Below are 12,874 nucleotides of genomic sequence, written 5' to 3' on the forward strand. Positions count from 1 at the left end.
TTGTATGAAAAGGTTATGTAAAAGAATGCACATTTTTAGTATGTATTGCTGCACAGTTTAAGTGTGATTGAACATGCTATATCTGTTTATGACTGAACCTGGGGAAATAAGATTTTACTTTCATGTGTGTCAGTTTATATAAGAAAAGTGATTTAAAAATACTGCAACTAATGTGCCACTTTCACTCACCTGCGCTTAACTACCACTTCTCTGTCCATTCTCATTCAGTCATGCTCGATCCTCTCAAATTCTCGCTCCCCTAATTTTTTCACAGCTGCACCAGTTCTGCTGTTCATAGTGAGATAATTAATCATATTATCAATGCAATGATAATGTATGCTGCAAATATGCTAAAGAGCAGTGGTCCCAAAAATAATCTTTAACATAGTACACTGAATTAATAGCATTATTCTATTTTTTTATTTTGTTTTATTTGACATGCGATAAATAGATTTTGGCCTATTTCTAATCTCCTGATTTTTCTCTACCAAACTTATTAGAGGACTTGGTGTAGGAAATTCATAGCTGATGGTTTCTATCAATACAATTCTGCTGGTATACACACTTAAGACTGTAATAAGTTTGACAGACACGGCTTCCATTCTATAAACCAGTGCAATTACTTGCCCATCAAGGCAGTATTCTGTCAGAAATTCAATTAACGTATTTCAAAGATGATTTCAGGCTTACTGTCCTGGAGTTCTTTTGATGCTTCTGGAATGTACTTGAGTAAGTTAGCTGGTAGATAACCAGGAGATCTGTGGCAGCATCTCTGGGATACCAAATGGCAGCTCACACAGACCTGAGCATTATCCCATTTGTCCGGTCATATCTTCTGTCGGTTTTCTAGTTATTCTCCCATCATAGTGCTTATCCCCATCTCACACCAAAAGCCCCACAACATTATGTGCTTATGAATATAAGTACATGTGGTTCAGCTGACATTTCTACTAATGAGTGTGCAAGAAAAGAAAAAAGAAACAATTTTGAAATCAACTGTAAGTGATAAAGAGTTTAACAGATCCATTCATTCCAGTTTATCTACCTGATTCTGAAAGGCAAAAATCAGTTTTCACACTAATTTTTCACCTGATACATTGAACATTCTGTATTACGAAAAATAAAAAAGGTGTCAAACAGCACTACTGATATACCTAGCTTGAAATGTATACCGACAGAAACCAAATGTAAACAGCTGCAGACAGTCAATAAAAATCAAACTGCAAACAAAATACATTACAATTACATCCTTCAGCAAGCATAAAATAAACAGCGACAACTACTGGACAGCTGGTGAAAACACATTTTAATACAAGATTTTTCCCAACATTACAGTGTCTAGTGGCATAAATAAAAAGGCAAAATATCGATAAAAGTGGGAAAAAGTAATGGTTAAAAATGCAGTATTATTTTTGCAGTTATTCATTCACTGCCCTTTCACCTTGTTACTGTGGTAACAGGGAAGAGGTCTGAGTCTGACCTTTTTATCACTTCTTTATGGCCAGGCCAGTATGGAGTATTTTTTGGTTATTATGCACAGGTTAGCCACTTCTCAGGCCCTTCCAGCTCCAAGCCCTCTTAGATTCCTAAAACATTTCATGTGATGAGAGATTTGTTTGGTCCTTCTATAGATTTAAACAGAGGCCTGTTATTACTGTTGTAAATGAACAACAAACCACCTTCTTCATTTCATTGCTATACTAAACCAGCATATTCTAACTATACATGGAAAAAAAACACAGTATCCTGAGCTGGTAGTAGTAAACCAAAAAAGTCTGAGCCGGAAGTAATGAACCAAAAAAGTAATGTCAAAGATTTTGCAGGCTACTCTCTTTTTTTGTTTTTTACCCCTTGTCAGTTTGTCGTAAGCACTGGTTATTTTCAAAGGGTTTCCTTAAAGTAAGGCTGCACTGGACCTGAACATTATTTTATAAAATGGAAGGTACTTTTAAAAACATGACTTGACAAGTTACAATCTGCATCCCTCTCAATGATGTATTCTGCTGAAAAACAACACCATGCATCAAAACCCAAGACAACAGAACATACAGATTAGGGCCACGCTTGTCCAGCACAATATATTTTGGTGAATTGAAAGAGTAATACCTCACTGTCATAACAATATAATTTTGTCTTTATACATGTTTGCAAAACTGGTCTAAAATTTGAAAATATGTTGTATTTGATTACCTTTCTGAATATGTTGATGTACAATTACTTATGCACCCTTCTGACTTCAAACTTATACAACATTAACACTCCTGTCAATAACCATAACGCATGGAAAATTCACCAAGCAAACTAAATCTGCAGCAACAGATCAGCTTGGCAAATGTGGACAACTATACAAAGATACTTATCAAAGTGTAAAATCATCCATTGACTATTAACAGCATATCAATATAGACAACAGTAAAACAAATAGCACCGCTGTCAAAGAAAGCTGCTTCAGCATGGAAATATCACTTACAGGTTCAACACAGCAGCACTTTAAAGCATCCCATAGCCACAAACGCAGACTACTTGTAAAACTCCTGGAGTGGAAGCTGAATGCAGCACTGGTCTAAGTATCAAGCAGTTAGCATTAGTTATCTTGAGCTCATCAGAAAGGTGGCTTACAACACCATAAATGGAGGACTTGGTGAATACTGGAATTATAGCACAACGTGAATTATATAGAATCAGGCTTAGCCACAAACAGACTAGTACCAACTGGTTCACAAAATGCAACACAGGGATGGATGCATCTGTAACTTTCAGATACTCTCAATAGGTTCAAAATTTGCACAACATTCATTGTGTTGCCTTTAAAGAGTGGCCTCATGCAAAACAGTGTCCAAAAGTCAAGGAAGGCTAAATAGGCAGAAGTGAATGCCACCCTGGCATACATGAATTTCAAGTTAACTGCCCAGTCATCCCCCCATATGAAAGGGGGTACACCAGCACACATACTGTACAACACATAAACAGTTTATATGGCTTTAAGGAGTCCATGTTGTGTGCAAAGTGAACTGGAGCCTGCCCACCCCCATCTGGGCCATTCAACATTATTGCAAAATTATTTTGTCTAATTTTCCCTATCCCATACCATTCCAAACAAAAGCAAAAGGAAAACCAAATCAATCAAAAAATCATGCTTAAAATAAGACCAGAAAAGCAATGGAACTTCTTCCTGTCCCTAACTACATGATGTGGCACTTACGGATTTTATGTTTAAAATGAAACCAGAAACCCAGTTTAATTTAAGAAAAAAAAAATAGATAAATGATGAATGAAAAATGAGAAAAATATCAAAAAAAAACTGAAACCTGCCAAACCAATAGCAGGAAGCCAAGCATTTACACATTACTGTAAGCAGTTCTTATTTTAATAGAACAACTGAGGCTGTATAAAAATTTAGTTAAAAAATTAGATCTTAATTTCATATTCAATAACCATTCCATGTGAGCTTGACTTTGTTGATTTCTATTTCAAGATGCCTTTAAATGTCACTTATGGTGAACAATTTGTGACTGGGATAACAAGTGAAACTGAAAGATATTTTTTTTTTCTTTTTTTTTTCTTTTAAATTACCTCAGCAGCTCCTAAAGTGAGAAAACCAAAAGCATTACGTAAATCAAATATTAAACTTTACCAAAAATAGCTTTATGGAGTCTTTCAAAATAATGTATATAGTAGCTAAGAAAAACATAGTATCTAATCCATATTTGTGTTGGCACAGACCTTAAATTGTACGGAGTCCTTTACCAACCAGAAAAGAACAGACTAATGTAGTACACATCGTTGTGCCTTTTATAGGACATGGGGGAAACACTAGAATTGGGGCATTCAGTTCTTGCACTACTCTCAGGAGCTGGGGGCACAAGAACACCTAGCAACATTCTAATTCCTTCTGCTCAGAACCCAAGGCAATGAACAGTGCCTGATCATACAAGTTTGCTTCTACAGTGACAGGCTAATTGAGCTGTATTCCATCTGCATATGGACCTGGAGCTTGTAATACATCATTTTCAGTGGCCCTTACTGGATAATCTGTTTAGAAACTGCAGACACATTACCAGACATGTTTCTTCACATTATGCTATGCTGTAAGGAAAGTGCAGTAAAAGAAAACACATTTTTCATATTTACTCGCTAAACCACTGTCAACTTTCAGTCATCTCAAAGCCTACAGCAACACACTATCACAAATGCATTTTATACCTTTTTCTAGTCCTACTTATACTAGATGACAAGAACCTCTAAAACACAATGGTTTCTTATCAAATCAAAGTTGTGATCAACTATAAAGACCATCATCAATTATGCTACACAAAAGAACTTGATTTCACTTTTTTCATTCTCCTCTCAGCAATTAAACTCTTTCAAACTGTCTTAAACAATGTACTATTTTTTCTATAAAATAAACTGACAGGCCACTGTGTTTTCAGAATGACAATTTTACACTGGTTTGTGAACAAACAGTATATCATAAGGGGCATATATTAAAAAGACAAATTCAGAGGTCAGGCATTGAATGAAAAAGTTGGGTTAGACCAACAGCAAGGTTTTTGGCAGACCTCATTTTGAAACACACCTCAAGTTCATTTTTGGTAAAGAAATCACTCCCCCAGCCAAATAAAATCAAAAACATTTCAAACAAATAAGTACAAGTTTAGGTATACAGCAGATTAAATGTAAAAATGCAAAACTGACTTCATAAAGTCTTTTATATTTAACTTTTTTTCTTAGGCTACCTTTTTGTTATGCTCCTTTTTGCTAGACACACGTGAATAGAAAAAACAGTACGATTAGTGTTAAAGGCAAACAGTAGAGAATTGAAACACCACCCCAAGTGCTTCCTGTCAGTCTGTTTTCATATTTTTCATATTTAAACAAGTGTTCAGAAGCCTGCATTTATAGGAACAAAATAAGTAACAGATGTTCTAAGAAACAGAAAAGGTTGTATTTAAGCAAGAGTCCAGAGTATCAATAAGTAAAAAACTAATGGTGACAATGAAGTCTCCAGAGATGCTTTACAATTTCTTTTGCTAGCACCAATAGAGGCTCCTAATGACATGACTGCAGGCTAGCACCCTAACAGACAACACTGGAGTGGAAGTATATACTGTAGACACCCTCCTCTTGAATGCTTTCTTTATTCATTAGGGTGGAACATAAGGAGGAGGTGACCTGTAGGGGGTCATGTTCTTGGGACGGGAGCCTTTTCCTTCCATAGGAGCTGTGAAAGGTGGGGGAGGCTGGTAAGGAGGTGCATTGGGGTCCTCATCCCTCAGTGGTATATACTCTCCTAATAAGTCCTGATTTAAAGGTGTTGTCTCTGGTGTGTTCTGGTTTGGATACTCTGGGGGTGGAAGTGGGGCCTTCTCCTCTTGTAATATTAGTGGCATACTAGAAGATGGAGGAGGTTTAGAGTCATCAAGTTCATCTGCAAAAATAATGGGCACTCCCTTTTTGATAAATGTAGCCTGGTCTTCAATGGTAAGTTTGCCTTTCCTTTTCTTGCGATAACAAATCATAGCTATGATACCAGCAATAAGCAATATAGCAGCTACTACCACAGCTGGTATTACAGTATGGAGGTAGACATCATCTTCACTTGTCCTTTCTGGTGGTGGAACAGTAGCTGCTGTTGGAGTTGGCATAGAAATTATTCCACGGTCTCCATTAGTTGGAATAAACACCTCATTCTTACAAGGGCCCGAACCAATAACTGAAATATTCTGGGGTTTGAATTCTGGCTGCAGGGCATTGACGAATGTTGATGTTGGTCTGCCTTGATTATCTGCAATCCTTTTGCTCAAAGCAATGATCTCAACAGATGGGCAAATGTTCACTGGAAGGGTATTGTTGCTCCACTCGACCACAATAGAACCCCTTGTGATGTTTTCCAGTGTAATTGTGCTGCTGTTTCTGTCTCCAAATGCCAATGCTAACTTCTTCACCAATAGAATCTTCTTATTAATATCATTTATAACAGAATTGTGATCACCCAGGAATCTTGCTTTAAATTTCACACTGCTTTTTTCACCATTTGGACGCTTATGCACATGAACTTCAAAAGCATCAACAGCAAGAAGACTTTCCTTGTCAGCGGCATGCATGAAGTACTCGTGCTTTCCCACATGATTCCGGTCAGGCATGCCGTACAAGAGCTGGCTGGTACTGTTAAACTGTACCCAAGAGTTTTCTGGAACCAACTGCTTATCTTTCAGTTTCAAAGTTAGTCTCAGCTTATCTGTAGTGCCATCTTCATGATCAAAAAATGTATCAGATGGGATTTTCACTTCAAAGTAAGTGCCCACCCAAGCATCTACACGATCAATTGGATTTCTGAGCATAGGAGGTTTGTTCTGATCAGGGACAAAAACAGGTCTTGTAGAAACCCATGTGCTTGTGGTAGTTCGTCTCCCAGCGGGTGAGGAGGTGCTTTGGAATTTGGTGGTTGGTGCTTTGGTGGTGCTAGAAGGCTTAGGTCGGCCAGTTTTAGGTTTCTTAGGTTTCTTGGTGGTGGTAGGTGATGAGGTTGTTGGTGACGTTATACCATATTTGGTAGTAGTTACCCTAGGTTTCTTAGTAGTGCTTGGAGGAGTAACCATTGCTGTAGGTTCCACATAACCAGGTCTAGTCACGGTTGGTTGAATGTGTACTGGAGCAGTGCTGGTTGTCTCTGCAACTCTAGTTGGCAGAACAGGACCAAGTGTTGGGGTGTGAGAAAATGCATCTTTAGTTCTGAATGTAATAGTAGGTTTCACAGGTAATGGTGCAAAAGCTCTTGCAGGAGGAGATACTGTATCAGTTGGGGCAGCATAAGCTGGTGATGTGGGTGTGGGCACAATTCGAGTTGGAGGTTCATAAGTTGCAGTAGTTGGAGGGGAAACAATAATTGATGGTGTAGGTGTAGCATTAATTTGTCTTCTTATCCTCTTGGGAAGGTGTGGCTTTTTATTGGCAATATGCCAGCCAACAACTGGGTAACCAAGTTGTGCTGACATTGTTCCTTCTTTAGCTGGGACTTCAACGTTATTAATATTGGGAACAGTCTTTTGGTCTAATGAGCAGCCCAGTTTCCAAGACAGCAAAGCTCCATTTTCTACAACTTTCTTGGCATTACCTGGACCAGCCATAAATGCAGACATGTCAAAAAGTCTGTTATTAACAACAGGCACCAATTTCATGTTATGTATCTCCACTTCTGCAAACTTTCTCATTCTGTTTAAAAGGTCCACTCTTTGCTTTGGTGTCATTTTTGTCAAGTCAGCATCCAGGATTACTGTCAGGATGGTCACTGGCTCTTCATCTTTGCAAAGAAAGGATGTGATATCATTTGTATCTTGTGTCAGTCGTGGTAATTGTGCATCCCCACTTTCCTCTGGTAGAACCTCAATAGAAAACACGTCTGTTGTTTGGGGAACAAGATTTCCATTACTGCCCAGCTGATTAACAGTTAGTGATATGTAATGAAGTCCTTTGTCAGAGTCTAGTGGAAGGCCTTCTAGGGTCCGGCTGTTTGTATTCCAGTGCAGCCAAGAAGGGAGAGTCTCTTTTCCAGATTCAGTAACCTGAAAAAAGAAAAAAAGGTGACATTTTGTAAATGAACAACACACCATCACTGTACACAAACTAACCATACTAAATGCATGTGCCACAAAGCAAAATTAAATCAACGTGAAAAATTAGTTTAAAAAAAATGAAACAAGTCAGTAAGACAGAGCTTAATAAAATTTGCACAAAAACTAATTGTGGAAACACTGTCCTTGTCCATACTCTTTACTGTAATCACTGTTAAAATCTTGTTCTTAAATTGAGACTTTCATTGATTACTTTTAAATGTGACAATCACAACGTGTTTTACTGTAATATAATTTAGTAGTTTTATTAATCACATCACTTGTGATATATTTTTATGTAAGCATACTTGCACAGCAAACACTAACAGAAGAAAGAATTTCTCCTGATTCATACGTTATGAAGCTCCTTTCTTTATTAGTGCGTTTTCTTGTGCAACTTGAAAAGACTCATTCCAAGTTTTTTTTTTTTGTTAAGAAAACAATTCAACAACAGATGAAAGAAAAAAAAAGCATATACACTATGTTATGCAATTAAGTGAACTGCATGAGATTAACTTTTAATTTCCAGAACACAGAAGGAAAAACTGCAGCTAAAGCTTCCAGGGACCCATGGCATGTAAATAAAATGTATGCTTTTACCAAAGCAGCACAAATCTTTTCAACTAACACAATGCACACAAACATTGCTACATAAACAGATTCCACCCAAAAAGATCTTGCAACACTGAATCTTGTGTGCTTTTCTGAAAAAAAGTCTTTATGATACATGCAGTGCCTCTCACAACAGCAGCAAAATGTAGACTTCAGGGGAAGAGTATCAGCCCCTAATGGATTTATCATCATATAGGAAGTCATCAACCCTAACTATGAGGAGCACAGAACTTCGCACACCTGTACGTCAAGTACAAAGTCATGTCCAGATCATTTTACTTGTCATTTTGGATCATGTTTTTTATGGTACTCTACTTCAATGAACAAAAACTGCCACCCTTATTCACAGATAAAAATCTCTTCTAAAACAAATTAAAAAAACTAAATGATATAAGCATTTATTTAAAATTAAATACGCACCTGCACATATTCAATGGATGGTGGGAAAGATGACACAAAAATCCATGAAACAAAACTAGCCCCTCTAGAATTGTAATTGAGGCTTGCTGAAGTGACCGGTTTCTCAGCTCTCCTGATACACATATGATTTTACTAGAAAATCTATATCTGACATATTTAGTCACAACTGTTAAAGGCAGTATATACATGAACTAAATCAGTGAAACACACTCTCAATCAAAAACAGAAACAGGTAACTGAATCACTTTACTGCTTTATCAAGTTAGGTGCTGCATAAAAAGATACATCAGAGTAACAGGGGAAGGCCATGCTAAAGTGTGAATGCCATGACTGTAGGAAAGACAATGAATAAGGAAGAAGAGTCTGGTGATAATGGAGAAGACTGGACCATGCGCAAGTCTTGTTCAAGAATGAAGATGCCAGTAATGCCCATGTCAAGTCTGGTGATAATGGAGAAGACTGGACCATGCGCAAGTCTTGTTCAAGAATGAAGATGCCAGGAATGCCTATGTCAAGTCTGGTGATAATGGAGAAGACTGGACCATGCGCAAGTCTTGTTCAAGAATGAAGATGCCAGTAATGCCTATGTCAAGTCTGGTGATAATGGAGAAGACTGGACCATGCGCAAGTCTTGTTCAAGAATGAAGATGCCAGTAATGCCTATGTCACTACCAACACCAACATAACACTTGTGAAGCTTTTTTTTTTTTTTTTAATCCGGCTAAAAGAACATCAGCATGCATTTTACAAACATTAAGAGGTATGACACTCTAATGTCTGTCATTACAGACTGATCGTAAGCCTCAGTTATTTAACAGAAAACAAAAAATTTCAGGAGGGAGTGGGCAAAAATAGGAGACAAAACCATGGATATTAACAAAACAAAAGGTCTTGCATCAACACACATTTTCTGAACTATGAAGTTCTAATGCTCAACACTAACTGCAATTTTCAGTTGTTGTGGCTTGTGGCTTTTGGCTTTTCCCGGTTAGGGGTCGCCACAGCGGAACTCCGGTCCGCTAATGATTGGCAGTAGATTTTTACATGCCGAGTTGCCAGCTCTGACGCACAACCTTCAACGAAGGTATGCCCATTCACGCATGGCTCCACACAGAAGACGCTCTAGCTGAGAATCGAACAGGACAACGTCTTACTGTAAGGCGACAACGCTACCGCAGCACCACCACCGCAGTCTAAACTGCAATTTTCAGTGGTTTGCTAAAAAATCACACAGCCACAGAAATGCTTCATATAAGTGTTTCAAATGAAGGATCTCTTTGCATCAGCTACGGATTTTTTTAACTTGTTAACTGGGGGTTTTGTCTGACATGACATTTACTTTTTGTGATACAGTTAAGTATGTCACAGCAACAGCAAGCAGCTGTCAAACTATGCTGGTACCATAACATTCTGAGCAGTATGCAACACACAACTGTGGTCCAGGTCTCCATTATTGCCAAGTCTACCTCATTTGTAATCTACCTTATTTTCTTGTTACAATTGTATTTTTTAGTCTGATCTGTTATGACTTTCATATTTCTTTTTGAATGTTTTCTTGGAGCTTTTCTGCCCGGGCCTCTACTGAAAATGGACATGTATCCAGCTAGACTAGCCCGGTCAACAAATGTAAAATAAAATAAATAAAATAAAAATTTGTGGGCAGCACATAATGTAAGATACAGGGCTGCACTCTTAAGATCTGGGGTAGCATAATTACAGGGTTCAGCTAGTAAGTGGATGCTACCCAAGCAATCTGAAGTGGACCACCAGAGCACAATGACATGATGGGAAACAAGCATTCTCATGAATCAAATGTAACTGAACCTGCATTGCTCAGAAGAAAAGATGATAGACTGATTATAGGTTCATAGGTAGGTACTAGGCTATCTGCCCGAGGGCATAAGCCTAGCCAGAGTGTGTCGGCTTTCGCCGCCCATTGATTAATTAACTGAGCCTCTGTCAAGCAGAGCCAATGAAGTGATCCCAGGGGTGTATTTTCTGTTACCCATCCACTCGTCAAGGTTTCTCTTGAAGAGTGTTAGTGAGGGGCTCTGCCTAATGTAGTTTGGAATTTGTTCCAAAGCATGGGGAGTCTCTGTGACAGGAATCTATCCCTCCAGCATGTTCTATTTATTGTTGTGGCAAGGTTTAGCTCACTAGAGCGCGTGGCTCACAGTGACTTGGATTTCTTTAGGTGGAGCATGTCCATCAATTCTGAGTTGGACATGGCTTTGTAAGTCAGGCAGAGATCACCTCTGAGTAAGCGACATGTCACTGAATACAACCGGAGTTTTTTCAGTCGGGCTGCATAGGACATATGTTTGAGGCCAGTAATCCTCTTGGTGAGGTACTTTTGTGGCCTTTCCAGCTGTTGGAAGTGTCTTGTGAGGTACATCCCAAATGGGGCATTGTACTCTATGATGGGTCTGATGAGTGACGAGTAGAGGGGCACTATAACCTCTATTTCTAGATGCGAACCCTTTAGTAATTAGATGGGCCACATAGAAGGATATACTAACTACTTTGGCAATATGATTGTCAAAGGAGAGATTACTATCTACCTGGGTCCCCAGATCTCTTATTACCTCTTCTGTATTAAAGGGGCTGCCACCTATGTGGTAATTTGTGGGTGTTTTGTTTTTCCCAAATGGGATGACTATGCATTTTTTGGCATTTAGCTTGAGGCCATGACTTTGACATCAGGTGTCCATCTCAGTAAGGCCCTTTTGGAGGATGTCCGTGTCAGCCGGAAAGTCAATTATGGCTCCCAGTTTGCAGTCATCGGTGAACTTGGTTAGCCATAGTCCTCCTGTGTTTGCCTGTACTTCTGAGAAGTATATGCCGAACAGCAGGGGTCCTAGGACTGAGCCTTGTGGGACACCAGTTGTGACTGGTTTAGAGTCGGACCTGGAGCCCACTATTCTTACCGTGTGAGTTCTGTCTGTAAGCCAGTTGGTAATCCATTTTATGACATAGGGGTTTATGTTCAGGCTGGTGAGTTTTTCTGTAATACCCAAGTGGGGAATGGTGTTGAAAGCCTTGGTGAGGTCAAAGTAGGCTGTGTGAACCACCTTTCCCTCATCTATGGCCTTAGTGACAGTCTCGAAGAAGTCAACCAGGTTTAGTAGGCATGATCTGCCCTTAACAAAGGTGAACTGGGTCAGGTCAAGTGTTTGGAGGTTCCCAATGTCTTTGTTAATGAGTTCCATGATGATGCGCTCCAGTCAGGCTTATGGGGCGATAGTTACCAGGGTCAGTTGTGGCCCCTCCTTTGTGGAGAGGAATAACCATTGCTGTGCGCCATTCTATGGGCACATAGCCTGTGGAGAGGCTGAGGTTGAACAGCGTGTTTAGGTGGGGGGTTAGTTCGCTCTGTAGTTCATGCAAGACGCAGCCTGGGACACCATCTGGCCCCATTGACGCTGTTTTTTTGGCTTCTGAAAGGGCTGTTTTCACCTGTGCATCTGTGATTTCCAGGACACTACACTTTTCTGGTATTGTTGTGGGCCCTTTTGGGGGTGAGAGGGGGGTGATGTTTGCACTGAATCTACCTGCCAGGACGTTGGCAATATCAGTAGGTTCAGTATAGTTTGTGTTATTTTGCACTAGTTATCTGCTAGTTGCCACTTAGATTCTTAACATAGCTAAAGAAGGCTTTGTGGTTATCTTTTGAATCCTTGGCTATTTTTCTTTGGAAGTTAGCTTTGGATGATTTTATGAGGGACCTTAGTTTCTTACTGATACTGATCAGGGATGTCTTTCCTTCTTGGGATTTGCTTTTTTTCTGAACTAGTTTCCTCCATCTATTGTATAGCCTGTTTATGGCAGGGATCCACCAAACGGGTTTCCTTCTCTTAGAGGAGTGAGTCTTGGTTTTGCTAGTGATGGCATGATCCATGCATCCTTGTAGGTGCTCATAGAGTGCATTTGTAAAGGTTTTTGCATCTTGGGCAGTGTTATCCTTTAGCGTGGGGGCTGTGAAACTTACCACCTCTGTCTTAAGTAAGGTGAAGTTTGCTTTAGAAAAGTTTTTTACTGTGGTTTCCTTAGTTGGGGGTGGTGGTGGGGTATGAACATCCAGTGTGATTAGTTTATGGTCTGATCTAACCAGTGACGGGTTGACCTCCGGTGTGGAACACCTGTCGCCCATGTTGGTGATGACCAGGTCCAATATGTTTTCACCTCTGGTAGGGGAGTTTACCAGCTGATCCAGGGCATTTGAGTTGATGAAT

At 39.4% G+C, this 12,874-nt stretch overlaps 1 protein-coding gene across 3 annotated transcripts in view; it reads right to left on the reverse strand.

Moving 5' to 3' along the window:
* Nucleotides 1–1,289: 1,289 nt before the first annotated feature.
* The window catches only part of DAG1 (dystroglycan 1), a 709,594-nt gene continuing 698,009 nt past the window's right edge, over nt 1,290–12,874 (reverse strand). For all 3 annotated transcript variants that reach the window (XM_044078177.1, XM_044078178.1, XM_044078179.1), the window contains exon 3: nt 1,290–7,562. In XM_044078177.1, the coding sequence (XP_043934112.1) occupies nt 5,145–7,562 (2,418 nt within the window). In that variant the 3' untranslated portion in view covers nt 1,290–5,144. The remainder of the gene's footprint in view (nt 7,563–12,874) is intronic.

Source organism: Protopterus annectens, chromosome 7.part0, assembly GCF_019279795.1.
Source record: "Protopterus annectens isolate FY-2018-M chromosome 7.part0, PAN1.0, whole genome shotgun sequence".
NCBI lineage: Eukaryota > Metazoa > Chordata > Ceratodontiformes > Protopteridae > Protopterus > Protopterus annectens.